The sequence below is a fragment of the Arthrobotrys flagrans genome (genome assembly GCF_004000055.1).
Source record: "Arthrobotrys flagrans strain CBS H-5679 chromosome Unknown unitig_15, whole genome shotgun sequence".
Taxonomy (NCBI): Eukaryota; Fungi; Ascomycota; class Orbiliomycetes; order Orbiliales; family Orbiliaceae; genus Arthrobotrys; species Arthrobotrys flagrans.
In genome coordinates, this window is record NW_027137545.1 from 5,145,269 (window position 1) to 5,169,819 (window position 24,551).

Consider the following 24,551-nt stretch of genomic DNA (forward strand, 5'->3'; position numbering starts at 1 on the left):
TAAAGCGCTGGAAGGCATGTCTGCACATATCACCGTATATATATTTCACCGTATAATAATAATATCACCGTATCATGTCGACCGAAAGTCGACACAGCCATAATCTAATTTGAGCATATACTCACCTGTAGAAATGTGAATGATTCGGAGAAACGGCTAGGATTTAGAGAAAACTACGGTGAAATTGCATGTTATAATACATGGTATAATACGGTGAATCGGATTATAGTAGAAATCCATATTTACAAATTCCAACAAGCCCTCTAACAAAGTCTATGACCATGAGTCGTTGTACTTGAACCTTGAATTCTGGCTTGATTGATCGGAGTTTGAGCCTTGGAAGTAACTAGAAAGACGGTGGCCGAAGCTTGGTTTACTTGGGGGCTGCTGAGTTGGAGCTGGCATAGGATCTGGTGACCCATAGTTAAGACTGGGCTGAGTACTTTGGTAGCTTTGGTATTGCTGGCTTGGCAACCGAGAGTTTTGGTAGTCCTGACTGACCGTTGGTGAACTGTAGCCTCCACTTGATGCCTGGGTTTGATATCCTTGGGGTAATAGGTTATGATGATAGCCCTGTTGATTAGCTGCGGGGCTCTGATATCCTTGGGACCCCCCGAGGTCCTGATACCCTTGAGTTGGTGACGGACTCTGGTAGTCTTGACTAGGTGGGGGGGTTTGGTAGTTTTGTTGGCCTTGGTAGCCTTGATAGCTGGGATAGTTATTATAAACTTCGCTTCCCGGAGCTGCCTCTTGTTTGGGGGACCCTGAACTAACTGAGCTACCTCCCAGAGGCTTTCGGGAAGGACGTTGGTAACTCTGATAGCTCTGATAAGTTTGATAAGAAGGATAGGAGGGGTTGTTAGTCTCTTGGATGGACTGATAGGTTTGAAGTTGGTCTGCAAGCGTAACTTGTGACGTTAGTTGGTTGAAATTGTTAGCTGGGGAGTCCGTGGTCATTTGGGTCACTGGGCGGGTGGCCATTGTTTCAGTGTAAGTAGCTGCGTTTGTGGTATTTTCTCCTGCTATATCCTGGGGAATCACGGGCACTGTATAGCCAATTATAGGAGAGCCTTCAGTTGTTGTAGGCACGAGATTTGGAATTTGAGAGTTCGATCCCGCATCTTGGCTTTTCCTGAAATTCTGGTAATCCTGATAACCGGGGAAAGCTGGATTTTGTCTGATTGGGGAGGGTACCACGTCCAAACCATCCCCGACGTTTGAGGCTTCGAACCTTTCCTCAGTTGGTGGAACTTGCTGAGCAGGAACCTCCGCTTGTGGAGCAGGGGTCTGCAGGTTATATGATTCTTGGTCGGTTTGGGATTTGAGGTTTGGATCTGGAGTGTCTTGAACACCGCTGTTTGAGAATGATTGGGCGATTCCCTCGTTCGCCGCAGTAGGGGTCGCTGCGGCTTGTGGCTCAGTGATATCAGCTGCGATATCTTTGGTGTCTTCACTAGCCTGATTTTCAGGGTCAATGGTGTCGCTTGTAGCAGCAGTATTCTGTGATTCCTCGTCCTTCGACCTGGCTGCCTCATTTGGCGCGTCCTCCTCTTCCTCTTCCACTTCATGTATTAGATCCTTAAAATCAACACTGCCTAATAGCCTCTTTACCTCATAATTTTGATTCTGAACAGCTGTATTGAAAGTAGTGAGCACACGAGTCACCGCTTCTACTAGTATATCGACGCAATCAGTGGCCCCGGAGTTCTTCGCCGTTTGTAGTGCGTTCACGTTTCTCTTGCTAACATGTGTGATATCTGCACCCTTCTCCAGCAAAAATGCAACGAGTTGTGCATCCCCAACATTGGCGGCAACGATGAGGGCCGTGTCGCCATCCTGATCGGCTAGATTGATATCCGCTCCTGCATTGAGGAGCTTTTCCACCGAGTCCTTGTATAGCGTACCGGCAGCGTTTATGAGCGGAGAAGACATGTCGGGCCCACCAAAGCGATCAATTGTGGCTCCAGCATTGATAAGAAGCTCAAGGATATACGCTTCGCCTCTTCTACAAGCAGCGATGATGGGACAAGTTTCTGGCCCTGCACCAATATTTGGATCTGCGCCGTGTTTGAGAAGGAAGGCAACTATTTCATCTTGCCCAGCCTCGCATGCAGCCTGAAGGGCAGTGCCCAAATCAAACTTGTCCTCGTCAAGACATGCATTAACGTTGGCTCCACGTTCGACTAACAACTCAACGACATCAAGATGGCCTTGCTCGGCGGCGGTCTGTAAGGCCCAGCCGTCGGGCGAGTTGACATCGGCACCATGGTCAAGGAGCATTCTGACGATTTCCAACGTCCCATCAAATGCGGCAGCGGTGAGTGCATTTCCATATCTATACTTTTTGTTAGCTGCAAGAAGACCAGCTTCGGGGCGAAAGGAGGGCTTACTCTACTCCTGTGGCGTTGGCGTTGGCTCCAAACTCCTCTAGTAAGAGTTTGACAGTTGACTCCTTTTCTATATCAACGGCCTCATAAAGGGACTCGTCAATGGTTTCTTGGGAGACGCTGCCATTGGTGTGTTTCCAAATTGCAGTAAGTACACGATCTTGCTGTTCGCTGCTTGTGGCAATTTGCTTGAAAACCTCGTCGCAATCGAGACCTGTTGAACTTTCGAGGATCAAGAGCAAAATTTCCCAGTTTTCCTCATCCGCCGCTGCCTTGAGGGCAGCTTGGAACGTTATGGCATCATGGCTGAACTGAAGTAGACGTTTTGTAACCTCTAGCCTTCCAGCACTGGCAGATGATATTAGAGCCTTGTTGTATTCCTTGTGAGGTATTTTGTCTGCACATGCCTCAAGCAAGTAAGTAAACATGGTTAGATCGGAAAGAAGAGCAGATAGTGCTAAGGGAGCAGGGTTGTCATCATCGTTGTCGTCCTGGGCTAGAAGGGCACCATGTTCAACGAGAAGCTGTACTGCTTCCAAGTTCCCGGAAACTATGGCTTCGTTGATGACTGGCCGTCCCTCTGCTAGTGCATTCGGATTGGCACCTCGATCGAGGAGTTTTATCATGACCCTGCAATGGCCCTTGTATGCTGCCATAGCCAAAGGAGTTTGGTCGCCTGCATCTTGACCGTCATCAACTTTTGCGCCACTATTCAAAAGTACCTCGCAAATATTAGGTCGTCCGAGGAAGGCCGCTAAGTGGAGCTTTTCGTAATACATGTTAGCTAGTCTTCCTGTGCACCATATGTGGTTTTAAGCCGACTTACCGGTGTGTTAAAGAACTTGTCCCGAATGCCAATCGCTTCTTCGTGGCCGTTTTTAATTAAGGCGGTTACTAATTGCGAGAACCCTATGGATGCCGCAACATGAAGTCCAGTAAGTCCCTCCAGAGTAACTCCGTCATAGGCACTTGTCAAGGTGTTGTAGGCTACTAGCCACTTCTTTCGTATTGCAGATTCTTCTTTCCAGAAGTCTTCTTCCTGGCTTAGATTCTCTGCAATATCCGTGGTGGCTTTGCTCGCATGATGTAGCCAATGTTTGATAGCATAGTTAGACACTGTGGGAGCTCCTGTATCTTCAGCATGTTCTTCCATGTGGTCCGTTTCTTCCTCAGAATCGGAAATTTCATCGTCGTAGTACTCATACTCGACTTCAGATTCCTCGGCTGGTTGTGCAGGTTCGATATTTCCCTGTGGTCCTGTAATTGGTTGTTCTGTCGAAGGCAAGATATTTTCGGCTTGCTGAAGGGTACCATCTTCTTGTACCTCCGTAGCTACAGGGACGTCAGAACTAGCTACGGGGTTGGGATCTGATGTTTGTCCTTCCTCTGTAAGGTCGTCGGTACCACAGTCTTCGGGCCCGAGCTCTGCGTAATACTGTGTGATATGAGAGAAACTCCTAAGCGCAACAATGCCATGTTGCCAACGGATCTCCTCCGCTGTGAGCCCCAACAACTTCTCTGCGTTTTCCAAGAGATGCACCTTCACAACTGAATTCATAAAACTGATGCGATTGCTTGGTTTGCGGAATGTCAGCAGAGGCCGGCACTTTTCGACAAGGCTGCAAAGATGGGCTCGTGACTCCGCGTCATGGGAGAGGCCGGTGAGTATCGCAAGGTCATCCTCCGTTGGTTCCTCGTAAGTAATAATGAGAGTTCGCAACATCTCTTTGATCTCTTCAAGCATATCATCTTTTGGATCTAGTACCTGTGGCAAGTCGGAGCTGTTAATATTTAAGTGTGGGCTAGTACTAGTAGCGATCATAGTATAGCGCGCGAAAGAAAAACTTACGGAGAGCCAGGCGCGGTCTAGGAGAGATCGCAAGTCTTGAGGAATACGTTCTAGCAGCGACCGTACTTTCAAGTCCTTAGCGTCTGTGGGCAGCTCGGCTAATTGAATAATGGTGATGTCGATCCACTGTGTATTCTGGGCCCGTTTCCCAATTAAACTGCCGGCAAAGTAGGCGAGAGCCTTGTTGTAACCCTTTTCCATACCTAGGGCCGCAATCTTTTTCTGGGCGTGCATCTTGAGCTCTTGCTGTACTTGATCGCCGTATTTTTCATCGTCTAAATTGATAATACGAGTGTATGGGGACTCCAGGGCTTGTTTAATGCTGTGTCTTATTTGGCTGGTAAACAACCATTTGACACGAGCCCGCGGGCGGCCTGATTCCTGCCATTCGGACCCGATCAATGTCATTAACTTCTTGACTGAGTCGGTTTGGTCATCCATCAAATGTAGGTTATTGACCACGAAGTAGACGGTTCCGAGGAGCTCATCTGTTAGCATGTCTTGTAGACTTTGCCAAAGGTTTTCAACCGTCAATCCAGCTTGCGTTTTTCCTCGAAGGCCTGCCTCCTTTTCGGTGTTGACGAACTGCTTCGCATACGCAGCAAGTACTTCCTGCTGATTTACTAATTGTCGTAGCAATGACTTGAGTAATTCTTCGGGACTTGACCCATCACTTGTTTGGTCACATAGAAAATATGCTAGTAAGTTAGCTGCTTGTCCAGAGTTCTGGGCTTCTTCTTTTCGAAGGGTCTCTTCGACGTGGTCGATAGCGGCGAGAGAGGCACCCAGTTTGCCTTTGCCCTCTGGTCCTGAAATCCATAGACAATCAATAGGACGTTGTTCATCCTTATCGAGCCATTGTTTATATTCTTCTTCTTGAAGTATCCAGGAAGATGATATAACGCCTTGGGTGACCCTCTTGCGTTTCTTTTCGACTTGGACACCTTCGAGCACGTTAAGTACGTTCTTGACGACTTCCCTATCAATTCCTCGGGTGGAATTGAACCTGTTCTTTGCGATCAGGGGGGCGCTGTTGATGATAGTTTTAAGGGGTCCCCGAACGAGTTGGTACACGGTATCCTTAAAACTGTCAAATTTGATAAGCTCTCGATGGATTCGCGCGAGTCCCATACTGTCGACTCCGGTGAGAGTGGCGGATTCACGTGTCACAAATTCTTCAAATTTCTATCATCTTATTAGCTGAGTTCCGTAGAAACGCGCCCGTGTCGGGAGATATTGATACCTTTGGGAGGGGTACCCGGAAGGGTAATCCTATCTGTTTACTCCAATCTGTAGGCTTTTCCTCATAGAAGCACCAAAGTTCGATCTTGGGGCTCATTTTTGTTGATAGCCGTACGAATTCGTTTCTGATATCGCGTAGGTTTTCATCATCAGGTTTCATGAGATCTAAAAGCTTTGATGCGGTAGCTTGATCGAGGTTTAAGAACTCGCTGACTTGGGCGAACATTGAAGCAGCGGCAGCTACACTAGCACCCTCAAACGGGGTACCGAAGAATATACATCCAGTTACCGCTTCGAACATTTTCCCGAAAAGGTCTCTGCGCGATTCCGCAATGCTAATGGCCTATAGTCTCTCAGGTTTAGCGGCCTTTGTGCGCGAGAGGTAGGTCGATTAGAACGCACCTTAGCGATAACGATTCCACCCATGCTATGGCCGATGAAGACGATGGGTCGTCGGGGGGCATCCTTCTCTTGTGAGTTATTCGCGTTGCAACGTTGAGTAAATTTGATTCAGGATTGATGGTCTACCTTTCGTTTTTCCTTCAAGCCATAGAGCAGTGTCATCGCCAAGTTGGACATGAATTGTCTCACTTTCAAAGGACCTGTCCAGGCGGACTGGTACATGTAGAGAAGGATTCGAGCCCGTGGGAATTCTTTCGCCAGCCCATCTCGGTCGGTAAGCCAGTTGAATTCAAGTTTTGGGTCTGCAGACTTCCAGCTCTCTAGCGGAGGCGCGCCGAGCCCTGGAACTGCGACGATACTGATATTCCGTTAATATAAGTTGTGTCTAGAAGCAACGTGAAGACGATTCATACTCTACATCGGGATTTGTGGGGTTGTGCAATTCTTTGATTCCTTGCTGCACGATGTCGTACGTCTTTTTGGGCGCTAGGGCCGAAGCCGACGCCATACCGTTGTGCTACTACCTGTAGGTATCTTGCTTGATGTGCTATTATTTTGGTTGATTAGTCTGAAATTTTTGTTATAGTGAAGATTTTTTGGTTGGCTAAATTAGAGAATTGGATCCATAGATCCGTTCCTAGATTCTCATTTTGATCTGATGAGGTTCACAAATTCAACAAACCGTTCGAGAATGATTTTTAGATATTACAGGGATTAGAGACGGGACAAAATGAGTCAAGCATTTGCAAACCGCCCGACCGTGCATGCTGACTGCATTAAAGCGGGGCAACAATCTTTTCCTAAACTTTGTGAGATCCGCCTACCAACTAGACGGGCTCCGGGTGATGGGAAGAGTGCTTCAGCGTTCCCATGTTTTGTGTGAAGGATCTAAGTTCACGATCTGAAGGGGCGGCTTCCTTGTGTTCAAAATATCTCATCAAATAAGCACTTGACCGTGTTTAGGAAGTAGAGTCCTGGGGCTATGCCTACTACCCTGTCGATGGATTGTTTTCGATTGCTTTAGTTTTTGAGGATAATGTAGGCGCTTGGACGGGTCAACGGCCTCTGGCCCGGCATGTGTTTCTTCGAAGATGATGGTCTTACCAGAGCTTATCTAACGGTATTTGCTATTGGAGCAATGAAAGGAGAGTGATGGTCAGGCTGTGTTTGTCAGCTGCGTTCACCTTTGCGTGATACGGTGTTGTCAGCCAAACAGCTCAACATTGCGAGGTTGAATCTACGAAGAAATAGTTAGCTGGAATTATTTATGTAGATAGGCTAGCCAACCCTTGTCGTCGAAATTCAGATAACCGATCGCTTTCTGCGAATACGAACAGTCTTAGCTGACGTTGTAATCACCAGGCCTGACAGTCGTGTTTTGAGGCTCTTGGTGCCCAAGCAACTGCCGAATGAAGCTCGGGCCTCATCTTTGAATTTGTGTTGTGGCTGGATGGACCCCATGGACATCTATTACCCAATATTAATATTCTAACGAGACTAATCTTACCTGGAAGAATGTATGTAGATGGTATTGATTACAATCATATATAGAATTTTTTTGAAGCTATTTGATTGATTTAGCGAGGCCGGAATTTGGATTCAAACTACTATGAAGGTCTGCATTCACAGGTGCACTACCCAACACGGTCTGGCTACTAGGCTGTCCCCTTCGACAACTGGTGGTCAACACAAATGCGAATCTGTGGGTTTTTATAGAGCACACCTAGATACCGATGGAATTCAAATGGGACATGTCACAGCGCTTTTTGGGGGATATGTTGGCGTTCAAGGTTTTGATCTAATTTCTGTACATCAAAACATGGTTATTCAACACATACTAACTACGAAATGCAACGCCTATCTGGAGAACCATCCACAGCATATTTAAAACAGCACTGAGAGATAGTGCAGCAACTTTCAAACTTAGGAAATAGCTAAAGGAGTAGTTAGATTCTAGGCTGGTTTTTTCTTCGCACGGATAGTACTCCTCTCCACAATAGTGGTGGCAAGAGCAGTAAGGCTGGGCGCACCCAAAATGCTGAATGTTGGCAAGTCCGCTTTGAAAAATCGGAGGAACCAACTTCGGAGTTCCACCGTTTGAAGAAAATCCACACTGTATGATTGGATCGATTTAGTGTGATCCATTTCCTCTGGACTCATGCCGGCAGTAGTTGAAGATAATCTTGCTGTGAGCACTTTCAATACAATCTCCGTAGCTTCTTCTGTTGTCTGCGCGGCCGCGAGCAATGATCCAACATCCCTCTTTCCCGAGGTCTTTCCGTTCGAGCTATTAGCCTCTGTATGTTGTCGGAGGGCTTTAAGCATAGGGTTTCTGCCCCAAATAGTCCCCAGAGGATCTAGTTCCGGGTCTACATGTAGAAGTTTCATGCCAATGGTTACCTGGGCATCACTGGGTGTTGAGGAAGCTAATCTTCGATTGCAGTAGTAGTCAAGTAATGCGTGGTAATCGCTTGTATCGACTCCATGGTGGGTATTCTGCGCCAGAAGAAGTTCTCGTTCATCACGGTAATCCGCCTCGGCTAGGTATCCATCCGCTGTCATTAAGCCAAGCATGATAGAAACTGCCTTGAGCCCTCTTGACACCCTTTGATGGGCTAGGCCGTCCATGTAAGTATTCGCTGCGTTGTAGTTAGCTTGGGTCCTTGCACCGAATACTGCCTGTACGGATGACAGAAGGATGAAGAGATCCAAGTTATTCGGTAGGGGATCGTGAAGATTCCAACTTCCAGCGACTTTGCAAGCAGTTACATCAGCCCATTCGTCAGATGTCATGTCCGAGAACAAGGCGTTCTGTTGGTGAAATCGTTAATTTACAACGCAATCTTGTTTCTCAATAACCAATAATTTATTATTATTACTTAATAATCGAAGCTCAGCATAAGTAACTGTAAGGTCGCCCTCAATAAAGGCTAATTTGGTTGGGAAAGTTTCCACCTGGTGTAGAAACAGAGCTATTATTCCGCAACTAGGAAGGAGGATTTTTAGAAAATAAAATCTTTGAGTAATCGGCATGATAAGACGTTTTATTTGCTAGAATCGAATATGCTTAAGAGAATTTTGATAAATATTATAAAGATAAGAAAAGTTGCTGATTTAATTTAAGAAAGAACGCGATGGAAACCTTTGAATGAAACAGATTGAATTGAAGCTATCCACTGAATGCTATGCGTAGTGATGGTGAATGTTTGAACTGACAGCGCAAGGGAACTAGTTCAGTTTATATAATTATAGATGTTGATTTTCTTATACTAAAAATATCTGTGCCTTCTTTGAGGAAATGGGAACCTCTACAGCGCATATAGGCGTTTATAGACAATTTCACGAGAAACATCTGGACATCTTCCTCAAGGGAAGCGGGATTTCCTCCGGGCAGGCTCCTGGCTAAGCTTTGGCTCTTATCTTCAGAAGAAGCCTTTGTCGGTTCGACCAGCCACCAAAAATTCTGGAGACCATTGATCGCGCTTTGAAGTCAAATACTTCTTAAATTGTTTTTTTCCGTCAACCTGTTGTTGTCCCGTTTGATTCTGATATATGGAACATCCTATTTCAACTTATTTTTTTCTTTCGAGGTTTAACTTCAAATTTGCGTTGATTGTTGTTTTTTAGAGTAGAAAAGAATCCAGTTCTGGGAACGATATGAGCAGACGGCTATAAGTCGATTTATTTTGGACTCTTCAAATGCTTGTAATCCGTAGTATAGCTCTGCAGACCCGGCAGTGTCAGGTACCTAAATGAGCTAAAATGACTATTGCGTCCCCGTCGTATTCAAGATGTCGTTATCAAGAAATTGTGAAAGGTCCTCTTCTATCCAGTTAAGGGACGTCTCGTCCTGTAGAAAGAGTCCTCATCTAGAGGCTGCCTAGTAAGCGGGCGAAATTTCCACATTTCCGAAGGCATTAAAAGAGCGTTAAGCTGTGGCTTTCTATATCACATCGCTGGCTTTGGGATAGTCGGGGATGCGATTCTTTGGCAGGAATCATGGACAAGGTCACCAATGCTTTCGCTCGCGGTCCTAGTCAAATTGTCGAGAGTGGGCGTGGGGTCGTCGTCGTCGTCGCTATTCCTCTTGTCATTTTTCATAGGAGAATCTACAATATCTTCGAAAATAGTCTTCCAAGAGGTCGTATCGATCTCGCTCGAATCCTGAGGGGTTGGATATTTTTCTGTAATAGCATCAACTACTTTGGCCCAAAGCAGTTTAAGAACCCTCAAAAGTTCTTTGATTAAGGGATCAGAAATTTCTTTCAAATCAAGAGCCATTTCGAATTGTTGCTTAAGAAGATTGAATAAATAACTACGCTGGCGCAAAGAGTCGATATGTTGTCTCTTGCAATTCAAAGATACTGCTTCCCAATCTATGAAGATAAAGTTCAAAATTTAAAGTTAACCAGCTGCTTGAGGTCAAAGACTCACAAAGTTTCACGAGACTTACATGGCGAAGGGATACTCTCTTCATCTGGGAATATAACTTTGTAAATGGCACACCACCTTTTCTCCTCCGTATCGATTCCAAGATAGGCTTTTTCGATTTAAGCCAGTCTACTTGCTCTCGAGATAAGAAAACAGGCGCTTCTTTTGTTGATTCTTGGCACCCGACTTGCTGATGCTCATAATGTGCATCGGCGGATGGTAAAACCCGATGGCATCTTCGACATCCGTAGCGATGGTGGCTATAAAAGTGACTCCTATGCAATAACACCAAGTCAGAATGACGTTGCGTTGTTATTTGCTTCCGATAAAGGGAAACTCTAGATCTCCGACTTTATTCTCGCAGTATTTTCAAAGCCCGCCCGATAGCATTCCGTTTGCCAGTTAGTAAGACTAAGGTTTTGAAAGTTATTACTTTTGGATTCCATGGCATTAGACGAGCTCAGCTCCCCCCGGCAGTTGCTGTGGTCTTTAGCTTTGTATAACCTCCATTGGAGTACCGGCGGGCTGTCTGGGTTGCTCTCTCTATTGTGTAAATGTTGGCTATGGCTCTGGTCGCAGCTTCGCGAAGCAAACGCTCTGCAAGCGCCGTTACCTTTAAGCATACTCCCACGGCAATCCTTGGGCAAATGTCCTGTTCGGAGTTCATGGCACGAGCGGGATTTGATTGAAGGTCCGTAGTTGCTTCCAGCAGGCCAATGGGATTGAATGAATCTGACCTATCCGACTTTGGAAAACTTAGCAAATGTTCTTTGATATCGTCCTCGTCGTTCGTTATAACCGGGTTCAAGCCAACATATTCATTTCCAGATTTTGGATTTATTTTTTTCGATGTCGATAGCTCCCAATTCCCATCTCATGCTGAAAGATTCCCAACCCGAGTCGGGAGCATCCTTGGAATTTTACTCATCGCCAGACTCCTCAACTTGTGACTTAGAGACACCCAAGCTTATATTTCCATCTTGGAGGACTTGGGCAGGAACTAATCCTTCCACCCAAGCCCTGAAACTTCTCGGCTTATCCCACTCTACGACTACGATTTGTTCCTTTCCCGCAGAATGATCATACGCAAGAGATAAAATCTTTTGCTGAACTGTTTTTTCGGTTGAAAATGCGAATATATTTGGCTTCGACTGATGTCGAGATTCGGCACATTTTGGGGGCGCATTGAAGATATGATTTCCAATATGTTCAGCCCAACTATCAAAGTAATAGGCCTGAAGGGAGCAGGAAACCCAGTCCAAAATGTGTCGCTGGACAGTTCGGGCGTACTCCGGTACCGCCGTCGAAGCGGGGCTAGCTCCCAAAGCAAAGCTAGAGCTGTTGTCAAATGTAGAGTAATCGAAATGGGAATAACTCAAGGGAGTATAACTCGAAGGTTTCTCGTGGGGATTTCGAAAGGGATGCAAGGCCAAGGCCGGTTCCAATTCTATCGTAGCGGTGTCCCCAGAAGCTAAGGAGAAATAGGGGGTAGATGGTAAGCAGGAGTGGTTCTTCATAATTTGTAAGTTTAAAACCAACTAAAGGGGCTTATTACGAAACGACATTTCCCTCGGTGATCAGCTACATAGCTATTTTCTGGAAGTCAGAATTAACTTTCTTCTATTTTAGTTGCGCACTGGCGGAGATGGTCGATACTATCCGAAAATGTAGCTGTTTTTTAGTCGATTAATATCAATATAATAAGAGTCAATTCAGCGGTGGTAAATGCAGTGTTTGGGCGCTAGGAAGTGGGGGAGGATCATTCGCCATGCCAGATGAAACTAAGCAGCCGTCTGGCCATGATGTGAGTATGTGTATGTCCAGTTTGCTTCCGTAATTATTGACGCTAAACCAAAATTATTTTGGGCCATACTCTGAAGGCGCTCTTGGTGACTGATATTTTCAATAGAATTGTTATTAAACAGGTTTAAAATTGTTTCTTTTTATTATTATTATTATTATTTGGAATGTGTATTGCTCTGTTCTGGGTTTATCATTTTTTTGGATGAAAAAATTTTTGGGCCTGTTGGTCGGCGTAAGTAATTACAGTCGAAAACTGTGCATACACAACAGCCACAGTGTAAGCATGTTTGGGTTTTGGATGCATTAATTATGCTCAGAACACAGTCCCATGTATTATATATACTTACAAGGCCTCTTCCTTACTTATTAGTTGAGGCCCATGACGGGTCACCTACTCGCGTTCTCGAATAACTATAACTTTTTTCCAGCGCCGCAAATCGAAAATGTGTTGCGTCGATTTTGACTGTTTGGTCGCAGCCAACGTGATTGCTCTGTCTTAAACTTGCGATGGTAGTAGGGCAGCAGACCAATGGCATTAAGAGTTCGCGCTCAGGCAATCGTCGTCACCATCGCTGAAGAAAAGCTTAAGGCGGTTTAAAGCAGCGATAAACCCTAGAAGTTCCATGGATCCACGCGATTTCGACTAACAGTTAAATATCAATAGCGCATAGTGTCCTATGGTACCGTTCATAATTGAAGATACAGCTCCCTTTAAAACTAAACTAGCCTAGCTCGAGATTGATGCGAGAACGCGGACGAATTACCTTGTGCTTTGATCAAGGGAATATTTACCGTCCAAACCCCTCACCGTCTTTAAAAACAACCTGAACAATGCTGCAAGATTTAAGCACTATATGATTTCTTCTATTGCTTTGAACTTGTCTATCTTCCTCGAAGGACTGCCTTCGGCCACTTTTTATATACATTTCCATAGAGCAAAGATTTTACAGAGTTTTCACTGCAGAAATTTCTTCACCAGACGAGCTCTGGTTTCTTGTGAAACCTCAAAGCAGGACTTCAAGGTCATATGTGAGGCGTTCAGTCAGCCACTGCCTGTGGCGCTGACCTTGGATTCTGACATATTGTTTTCTGCAACAAGTGGCTCTTCGTGTTGCATTTTCAGCTTCTGACGTGTTGCCTCCATGGGCAGCCACGCATCGATGCAGGCACCAACTTTCAAATTCAAACCGCGGGCTAGGTCAAATTAACTAACCGTTTTGCTCAATGGAAACTAAAAGTTTCAGAAATTCCGGTCTGAGTCATTAGATAGATGCCGCTTTATTCGCTGCAGCATTGATGCAGGACGCTTTTGGGACTCTCAATCCGCACAATTGACTCGAAAATTCCAGAATCCACATTATATGAACCGGCATTATAAAATAAACCCAGCGGAGCTGAAGAGAACATGCCGAAAGGCTACGGATACTCAAAGACAGCTGAATTTACCGCTCCTAAACACCATGGCGTTTATCAGTCATTAGAATCAACCCACACCGTCCAACTAAACAACCCTCGGGCGTTTTGGCTGATGCGCAACAACCTCAAGTAGTTTAGCGGTGGCGAAATCAACTCTGAGGATATGTGATTCGGATGCATACCGGCTGAACTGCCTGGAGCTCCAAAAATAATGGTATAATCCGTCAACCGAAGTTTTCTTATAAAAGAAAACAAAACGACTACTTCTTGAGTTTCCAAATACTGCATATCTCTGACTTCATTCAACAAACTCTTCTTTAATTTCTAGCTCCAACGACCCTGAAACTAATCCTATTAATATATCACATTCATATCTACTCGAAACAATAAAACCCGCCGAATCAAAATGCCAGGCCCTCTCATTAAAATAGGCGGTAGCCTCCTAAAGATGACCGGAGAAACAATCTTTGAAGACATCGGTGAAAAGCTCTTCGACGACGCCCTGCAATCCCTTGGCTTCAACCTCGGTGGCGACGACTCCGGGAACTATCCGATATTAGTCAAAAACTGGACCAAATAGTCAAACTAATAGATACAATAGCGTCCCAATTGAGTGGCACCATTCTCGATTTAAAGGTCATACAAATCGACGAAGCCGTATACGCAATCGATGGTGCGTGGGAGGACATGAAGGATACCGTCCACCAAGCCTCGCAACCGGGTTTTGCAAACGGACAATAGGAGATCCAATCTTTTCAAATTCTGCGCCTACGCATGGCGGGATCCCGCGAACTCCGTCGACGTCCCCGACCAGGGTTACATCAACGGATCCCATAAGATAAAAGCTACAAGTAAAATCAAATAAAAACTTGCAGAGTTAGGATTAAACCCTCGAAATAGAATCCAGCCCTATAATTCTTAGTATTATCTATGAGGTGGCACAAGGCCTTCTCGTTGATTCGGGAACTCGTAGCTTGCAAGCTTTCTGGGACTGAAGCGATAGATAAGGTATAAGAATTCAAAGGGATGTGCAATTCGACGGTAATTTGGCTAACTTAATCGAACTTGACGACCAATGCACCGATAGCAACAACCTAGATGGCGTACTTTTCTTAAGTCGAGATAGTATTAATACTAGTTCATATTAACGTATTTTACCTAGTGTGCGCACACCCAGTTATGACGCAACACATTTCGTTTTTGATTTTTTAAATTTTGAATTTTAGCTCAAAACCATTTAAAATCTAAATTTAGATTCTAAATTATATTTTCTATTTTATTTAATTTTTTCAAATTTTTAAATCCAATAACGATTTCTATCGGGAAGCGGATCACATCGGGAAGAGGTGTAACCATCAGGAAAAAAACACATTTCCATCCTGCTCCATCCTGCCCATCCTAAGGCAAGATGGGCAAGATAGGCAGGATGAAAACCTGCCTTCCGAGTAAAGCCCTTCTATTCTAAGAAGCTCTTTCTATTTTAAGGAGCCCTTTCCATTCTAAAAAACCTATTTTATTCTAAAAAAAGCTTACATCAAATAAAGTAGTTTCTATTCTAAGGAATAATTTATATTCTAAAAAACGGTTTCCATTTCAAAAATAATCTCTATCAGACGCGTCTTATTCAGATCTACAAAGGCATTATATACGATTATTTAAAATAATAAAAATATAGTTGAAAAAATCATAATAAACATTAAACTTTTTAGTCAAATATCTCATAAGAACCAGACTATACGTTTTGTAACAGAAAAGATATATACAAAATTATAACATCATTAAATAAACAAGAAATCAATAATTTAATTAAAAATATCAAGTTCAGAATAAAAAGAAAGAAAAAAAAATGTATTAATTTCTTAAAAGTCTTTAATAACATTTTTTAAATTTGTACAAGCCTTTCATAAGTTATCAGCACCTTTCACTAATTTAATATTTTTTTTAATTTATAAAACTAAAGTATTCTCTATATCTAATAATTCTTAGATATCCTCTAAAATACTAACAACGTAATGCTTATTTTTAAAAAACTTAAACGCATCTAATTTCTATTTAATCAGTACTAATAGCATCAATATAATATTAGTTTAATATAATTCTCGATAAATTTTTCAGAATTTTAAATAGATTATATATTAATCTAAAATAACTCTGCGTTAGCCTCGTATCTCTATAAATAAATAGATTCTACTTATATTATTTATTTAAAAATTTTAAAGTATAATTTAAATCGATAGTACTGGTTTTAAGTCTTTTTAAAGTCTTCCACAAAATTATAGCGATTTAGGAAATAATAATATTATTTACTTCTTAATATAATATTAGATTTTTAATTTAATAATTATTAAAAGTATTACAAAAATATCGAATCAGTACTTGAGATATAACTAGAGAAGAGAATAATAATAAACTTAGCTTTTATTAAAATTAATATAGAATCGTTATAATTTTAAATATTTAATTAATTTATATCTTAGAAATCTTTCTTAGAAAAAAACTTATTTTTTTTTAGAAGATATTTAACTCGTTCTACTTAAACTGGTATAGAAAAGAAAAAAATATATTTAAATTTAATAATTTTTTAAATAGCATTTACTATATAACTTCGAAAACTTAAAAGAAACTATTTAATTTATATTTAAATTAACTTTAAAAAAGAGATTAAAGTAAAATTATAAGAGGTAAATATTTACTTTTAGATATCTTAAACTTCTTTAGTATTTAAAAATGAATTTTTTATAATATAATAAATATAAAAATTTATATAAATAAGATTAAAATATTTAGTATATATTAATAAAATATTCGTCGCCTTAGTTTAGTTTTTATAGAAATGACTTATAATTAAGACTATTTCGAGCAGTTCTATATAACTTAATTAAAAAATAAATTAAGATAGTATAATACTAAAGATTTTAGATACTACTCGAGTAGCTATTATCAGGTTTAAATCTACTTATATTAGTTTAATATAAGCCTATATAAAAATAAAAGAATTATTTAAATATTAATTTATTTAATTTTTTTAACAAACAACGTCCTATCTTTTTCTTTAATTAATATTGTTAAAATATTGGAATTATAGATGACTCTATTAAAGTCTTTTATAATTTTACTAGTTTTTCTAGTTTTATTATAAGTTTTATATCTGCTTTTATCTAGCTTGTTAGTTCTACTAGAGGCTCCGTATCCGCCTCTGCTGGATTATTTAAAATAACTTTAAAAAAAATTAATTCTTATATAAAAAGTGAACAGAGAATAAAGACAGATTAGTACTCCACTAGTTTTAGTTAGTAACAAAAATAAGCTATTATATTTTAAAAAGCAATTATATTAAATTTTCCTGAAATAAATCTAAAAATTTTTTTATTTTTACTATAAAGGATATATCGACTTTCAAAGTTTTTATATAAGTTACTAATAGTACTGCTAATGTTAATTCCCGATATATCACTTTTACCTAAGCTTTAATTTATTTTTTAATGACTTTAGCACTTTTAGTCTGTAGCTTTTTAGGTATAACAGAGGTTTATTCAGGTACTATATATACTAGCTAATAATAAAGACTAAATTTTAAAAATTTAATAAAATAATAAAAATATCTCGGTTTAATATTAATATATAATAAAACTTTACGAATATCTTAATAATTATTTAAAAAAAAATAGAAAAAAAGGCTAGATATCTTAATTTAATATATAAAATATAATATATAATATCTTTTTTAAATAGAATATTAAAGCGTTATATAGATTTTAATCGAGTAATAATATTTTTATCACTAAACTATTATCGCGAGTTTAGTATTTTATAAAAACACTACATATAGAAATATTGATTAATTAAACTGCTAATTAGCGTAGTTTTAAAGTTCTTTCTAGCTAGGTCATATAGGCCTCGAACAATTTTTATTCTAAATATATAAAATATATATATAGAGTTTAAAAATAACTTAATCTTTTAATATAATACAATTAAATAAAATCTAGGGCATTAAGCTAGAGTTAATGCGCTAAAAGTAGTAAATCAACTCTATTAGCTCTATAAAAGACTATAACTAAATATACGGCCTTTAAATCTTAATAATAAATTAATTAAATTAAAACATCTAACGTATTTCACCTAGTATGCGCGCACACCCAGTTATGGCGCACCACATTTCGTTTTTGATTTTTTAAATTTTGAGTTTTAGTTCAAAACCATTTAAAATCTAAATATAGATTTTAAATTATATTTTTTATCTTATTTAATTTTTTCAAATTTTTAAATTCAATACTGAATTTATTATAATTTTAAATACACTTTTTTTGTGTTTTTTTGTTTGTATGTAAAACACATACAAATTTTGTGGGCGAGTAACTTTATGTAGAACAAAAAAATTTTAAACTTTATTTTGTTGGATTTTGTGAAATTTGAATATGTTTTAGTTCTAATATATAATATTCAAAATATTCAAAAATTTTTGAAAAGTAATAAAAATTAAAAGAGTTATTAAGGTTTGAAATTTGTAAAAATGTGTTGTTTTACATACAAATCTCGAAAAACTAATTTTATAATAACTTTATCATTTTTTAAGATTGTTCAAAAATTTTTGAAGAATTTTAATAATTAACCATTATTTTTGAATGTGTTGAAATTTTATATATCTATGTGTATACAAAATTTTGAGTATTATTCATTTTAAAAAGTTTTGTCAACAAAAAAATTTGTATGTGTTTTACATACAAATAAAAAAACACAAAAAAAGTGTATTTAAAATTATAATAAATTCAGTATTGAATTTAAAAATTTGAAAAAATTAAATAAGATAAAAAACATAATTTAGAATCTATATTTAGATTTTAAATGGTTTTGAACTAAAACTCAAAATTTAAAAAATCAAAAACGAAATGTGGTGCGCCATAACTGGGTGTGCGCGCACACTAGGTGAAATACGTTATATTAATATGTAAATATATATTAATAGGAACTATATTAATCTCTCTATTAATTATTATAATTATTACTACAAGTTTATTTTTTAATAGATTATATTTTATTATTTTATTTTTTGTAAACCCCTAGATTAACTTTAGCTTTTCACTGACTTAAAGGAAATCGTTGAAGAATAATTTCAAATTAGCCAAAGTTGGTTATTTAAGTAAATTAATAAACTTAACAACGTCTGCTGTATTATATCGAAAATTTACTAAAGTAATTAACAGATTTCTAATAATTAAAATATTAAGATTAATATCTAGTTTGATTAATTAGCTTAGTATTAATCTTAGAGAGTTATAAATAGTTCAGACTCGTTTCTTAACCTAGTCTATAAATAAATTATATTAATTTTAAATTTTAAAAAAAACTTAAGTAGGTAGGAAGGTTTGAATAAATCTTTAAAAAGCTTATCAAATTCTTCTTAATTTAGTTCTAGATTAATTAAAAGTTTTAATTCTCTTTTTCTTGCCTTTTTAGGGATTTTTTAATTTAGATAAAGTTGATCAAGCGTTTTAATTGCTGCATTAGGGTTTGTATCGATACTATTAATAATAATATCCTTAATAAGAGTCTTAATTTTTAAAATCTTAGCTTTTTCTTTCGACTTTAGCTTTTTATTAAAAGTAGTTACCATTTTGTCAATAACGCGAATCTTTATCTCGCGGGTTTATACAGCTGTTTTATAATCATCGTCGTTATCTAGATCAATAGTAACGGAAAAGAAATTATTAAGCTCTTTTATAATATAAGCAAAATAAAAAAAAAGACGAACTTTTTTAAGAATTACTAACTAAACAATTTCAATATCAGCCTTAGTTTTTATAAAGACAGGCGATATTTAATTTCTAAAAATCTATTCAATATCTTTATATAACGCCAGCTATACTAAATTAAAGCTAATTCTAGATATTAAAAATTTAGTTCGAATTTAATCAACTGTTCATAGTTATAAAAAAGTTTTAAACTTAATTATATGAAAACTATAATCTCCGTCTACTATCTTATATAATTAAGTAAAAGGAGCTTTAATTTTAAAATCTTAGTTTAAAATCTAGATAATTTTATAAATTACAATATAGTTTTAATATAGAAATATATAATTTCGAAAAAGAGATTTATAAAACTAATAAAATAAGTTTTAGTATTTTAAAAAAAAAGCTTCAGTTTATTATATATAATTAAAAAAATCTAAATATTATTAATTATGTATATATATATTATATATTGCTTTAGGGGTACAGCTACGGGCTGCTAAAGCTATATACTATAGAATATAGAAATAATAGCTTATATTAAATTTTTAAATTTTGGGAAGAGCTTATATAGTGTTATAAAAACTCTTATATTGCTTCCCGCCTAATAGAACGATTTTATATAATATTTTTTAGCTTTATACTTCTAATTAAATTAAAAAATCTGAATTCTATTAATTATGTATGCATACTCTGTATATTGCTTTAGAGGTACAGCCACGGACTACTGAAGCTATATACTATAAAATATAGAAATAATAGCTTATATTAAATCCTCAAATTTTGAAAGAAACTTATATAGTGTTATAGAAACTCCTATACTATTTTCCGCCCGATGGAATAATCTTACGTAATATCTCTTATCTTTATACTTCTAATTAAAAACTTAGTTTTCTAATTAAAGCAAATATTAATCTATAGAGTAAATATATTTAAAGGCCTTGCTAATTTACCTAGATTTAAGAATTCTCTTTCTAAACTTTTTAAAATCTTATATCAGCCTCCTTCAGATCCTACAAATATACTAAAATAAAGATCAGAATAAATATTAAAAATTATATTATAGTATTATATTTTGAGATTAGTAAAAATCTATGATTAATTTATAATTATTAAATTTTTAGATTTTATATCTCGCCACATTCGCTTTTTATAATAAATTGGCAATATTATATCTTTAAATCTTAGAAAACTAGCTAGAATTTTTAATAGCCTCTTTAAATATTATATCTATTCTCGAGCCTTATTTAAATCTTTTAAATAGTACGAAAAATATAACGTATTTCACCTAGTGTGCGCGCACACTCAGTTATGGCGCAAAATCAACACATCTCGCTTACCCCATCAAAATTTTATTTCATTAAAACTGTAAATATCTTTCCCTTTCTTGACATTATATCTTTCGATATGACACGACACGCTTTATAATATGTCCCGATATTCTACAATATACTCTAATATCCTACGATATTAACAATAATCTCTCACTCTCGATGAATTATTCTTAAGCAAAGTTATTATGTAGTCGATAACGCGTCTCGAGTTAAAACGATTTAAATAACTATTTATGTATTAAAAAAAAGTTATTTCAAATTGATTCATGCTTCCGCGGTTGCCTACGGGATTGCAGAAAGCATACTAAAACGATACGTTAATAATAGTAATACCAGTAATTTAACAAAAGCGTATTAATTTTAAATAGCGATTTTGATAAAAGAAGAGAAGTCACTTATCAAATAAGTATTATGTCTTTATAATTAAGAGTTTCTGCCACGACTTAACATAGTACAGCATATAACAAGCAAGCTCGCGAATTATAAAATTAATCAAAATTAGATTACAAAGTTTTTAAAATGATACTTAAAATTATAAAATGTTTACTCGCGAGCTTTTGATAATAATCGTGTTAAAACAAATGATCTCGATTCGATTCTAAAATTCTACAACTTGTTTTTGAGTACTAAATTAAAATATGAAATTAATAAAAATAGACTTTTTAATATAAACGAAAAGGGCTTTATTATAAAAATTACTTAAACATTAAAAGTATTCGTATCGTATTATATCAAAAGTAGAACTGTTAAACAGTTTAATAATCGAGAATTAGTAACATCGATTAAATATATTAACGCGAGAAGTATTGTGCTGTTTTTATTTATAATCTTTCAAAGTCACTTTCATTAATACAATTAGTATACTAGAACTAGTAATAAGATTAAAAACTAGCTATTCGCTACATTACCAGCAAATTGAACAGACAGTAATATAGCGATAGAATAATTAACACAAATATTTAAATTAGTAACTATCAATACAAAACAACTCAATACAAATTAATAATAAATATTATTGCTAAACGACCACGAAAGTTATATCTCTTATACATTTATTAATAAGTGCATAAAACTTTGGATTATAGCGTTTTATTTTTTATTTTACAACACGCATTGTTTCTAATCGTTAAATGTCGGGTTTAACGCCGTATATATTAAACAATATCGGAAACTTGTTAATGATATATTTCAAAACAATCTAACTAGTCTTAATAAGCAATTATTTATTAAGTTATTTACAGAAACTTAAGAAAATACAATAAATATCGATTTAATTAAAATAGTATAATATAGAATCGGCTTATTTTTATATAATTCGAATCATATCTTTTCAAAACTATAAAAAAAGATTATTAAAGTTAATTTATCAAACGATGTATCACTCGAATCACCATTACTTTCAGCAGAAGAGCTATTAGTAGTAACTTCGAGACAACTCGTATTAGTACATAGAACTATCGAGTCGTTATTAAATTAAGCGAATTCTAATTTTAATTCTCTAATTATTACTCGAGTTTAGAAAATTAGTCAATTAGCGCAATATCTTATGAACGAAAACATTATCTTAACGAAAATTACTGTTTAGCTTTATTAAGTTAATAAAAAAGTATCTACGATTTGACGCGAGAGACCACGACTTACAGAAGCTCAGATATTAAACAATTAAGAAATTTAAATAACATAATTTTAAAAGAATACAGAATTAAATAATGCAAAAAGCTCGACATTGAACGAGATAGCACGAGACAATATAAAAGATAAAAGACAAGAACAAAGACAAAGCAGACCGAAAAACAGTTGTAGTAAAATAAAAGTTAGCAAGCAAAACGTAAATGTTAATAATAATAATATACAATTATCTTACAAACGCGAAAAAAAACGAGACAGACTGAAAGGTAACGATAAAGGTAAAGGCAGAAATAAGCCTAAAATTATTATTAATATTAATAGCAATGTAGAGTTGAATAGTAACAAGACGAGTAGTAACAAGGTAGATAATATTAAGATAAAAGATATCAATAAAAATAACTTAGATTATATAGATACTTAATATTTTTTAATATAAATAATATTTTATTATTATTATATACTTTTATTATATCGTATTGTGTTATATCGTGCTATCTCGTGCCGTTTCACGTTATGTCGTGCCATATCGTGTCTATAGAGGGTTCGGATTTTTGATGGGGTAAATGAAATATGTTGATTTTGCGCTATAACTGGGTGTGCGTGCACACTAGGTGAAATACGTTAATCGTATACAATACCTCTATAGATTTAAATAAAATACGTCTGATAGAGATTATTTTTAAAATAAAAACTATTTCTTAGAATATAAACTATTTCTTAAAATAGAAACTACTCTATTCGATACAAGCCCTTTTTAAGATAGAACGGGCTTTTTAAGATAAAAAGGGCTCCTTAGGATAGAAAGAGCTTCTTAAAATGGAAGAGCTCTACCCGGAAGATAGGTTTCCATTCTGCCCATCTTGCCCATCTTGCCTTAGGATGGGCAAGATAGAGCAGGATGGAAATATGTTTTTTTTCCTGATGTCGTATAATTATAATCTAGTAGGATTTATGGTATAAATTGTAGTAATTTTAATACCCCGTTGTATTTAACTTATTATAGTTTCATTTAATCGTAGTGCTTGCGTAGCTCGTAGTATAAAGCTATTTAATTATAAGAAACGTGTAATCTTTCAGTTATAAAATATAGAATCATTATATTTATAGTAGTACGCTTTAATATCTTATAATAGTATAACTATTATAATAGTCTATAGAACCAACTGTTTTGTACGAATATTAGATTAGACTATACGCTTACTAACTTTTATTATATTAATGCAAATTTATACTTTACAGCGAATAATTGTAAATCATCGTGCATACTATTGCATATAAGAATCTTTATAGCTTTAAAATCATTATTTAGAATGTACATAACTCTGAAACTATAAAGACGTTTATTATAGTTATATAATTTACCAGATTTTATATCACATCTTCAGCTTAGAGCCATACTATACGACTCTAAAATTAGTGTAGATATTTGGAACTATTTTAAAAAAAAAAAAAGTACTCAACTAACTATTATTTGCTTTATTTACTTTCTATTTTTTTATATTTTTAACTTCGTTTATAGTTTTAACTTACTTTATTATTACTATTATATTATTTTATACTTTTACAGTTTTATAATATTATTATGTCTGTTGCTATTATCAATTATCTTGCTCGTGCGAATGTTATTTTCGCTAATTTAATATTATATATTTGTGCCGTATTTTGTTAGCAGTGCTTCGATAATAGTTATTTATATATTATATCTTCGAATACTCGCAGTAATAAGTGCAATTTTTATACAAAGATAAACTCTTTATACACGTAATATAAGTTCTATAATTCTATACGTTTAAAAACGTAGATGCTAATTTATATTAAACACGAAGTATTAAAGCTTCTCGCGCTTCTAAATCAAGACATAGTTTTATTATTTATAATTCGCCAGCGCTTATAATTATTCCCGAAGATCTTGTCATATATCAAACTACAGCTCTACAGGCGTATAGGCATAACGCTAATACGCCAAATACCTTTTATAGCGTAGCTCTTAGTAGCCCTCCATCGTTATCAAATGACTGTATTATTGCTAAAGCGGTATGGGGGCCAATATTGGCAAACAGCACGCCTATGCCCCAGCTTACCTACCTTCCTGCTAACCTAGACGTACAGGACCTGCAGAATCAACTGACTACAGTTAACGCAGTTGTAACTACAGTTAATGCAGCCTTAACTACTTCTAATACAGTACTGGCAGCTGCTAATGCAGCTCTAGTAACGCACGGAGGAGGTGCAAGTAATAGAGCTAGTAAAGCTAGTAAAACTAGTAAAGTTGGTAATGCTAGAGGAGCAGTAGGTAAAAGTATTATTTATACTCAGATCATTGCTA

The 24,551-nt window shown here is 36.7% G+C and overlaps 4 protein-coding genes across 4 annotated transcripts; all 4 read right to left on the bottom strand.

The window, feature by feature from the left end:
• Positions 1 to 273: 273 nt before the first annotated feature.
• On the bottom strand, positions 274 to 6,388 carry DFL_001404 (uncharacterized protein; the record flags this gene model as incomplete). Its single annotated transcript, XM_067630020.1, has 8 exons — positions 274 to 2,335; positions 2,391 to 3,151; positions 3,214 to 4,152; positions 4,237 to 5,421; positions 5,480 to 5,821; positions 5,881 to 5,943; positions 6,007 to 6,238; positions 6,294 to 6,388. 8 exons carry the CDS (start codon positions 6,386 to 6,388, stop codon positions 274 to 276), a joined length of 5,679 nt encoding a protein of 1,892 aa, XP_067495983.1.
• A 1,445-nt stretch (positions 6,389 to 7,833) lies between these two features.
• Positions 7,834 to 8,673, bottom strand: DFL_001405 (uncharacterized protein; the record flags this gene model as incomplete). Its single annotated transcript, XM_067630021.1, has 1 exon — positions 7,834 to 8,673. One exon carries the CDS (start codon positions 8,671 to 8,673, stop codon positions 7,834 to 7,836), a length of 840 nt encoding a protein of 279 aa, XP_067495984.1.
• A 1,155-nt stretch (positions 8,674 to 9,828) lies between these two features.
• On the bottom strand, positions 9,829 to 10,161 carry DFL_001406 (uncharacterized protein; the record flags this gene model as incomplete). The annotated part of the gene is made up of 1 exon (XM_067630022.1): positions 9,829 to 10,161. One exon carries the CDS (start codon positions 10,159 to 10,161, stop codon positions 9,829 to 9,831), a length of 333 nt encoding a protein of 110 aa, XP_067495985.1.
• A 1,070-nt stretch (positions 10,162 to 11,231) lies between these two features.
• On the bottom strand, positions 11,232 to 11,876 carry DFL_001407 (uncharacterized protein; the record flags this gene model as incomplete). Its single annotated transcript, XM_067630023.1, has 2 exons — positions 11,232 to 11,782; positions 11,867 to 11,876. The coding sequence occupies 2 exons, from the start codon at positions 11,874 to 11,876 to the stop codon at positions 11,232 to 11,234; spliced, it is 561 nt and encodes a 186-aa protein (XP_067495986.1).
• Between the last annotated feature and the right edge of the window lie 12,675 nt (positions 11,877 to 24,551).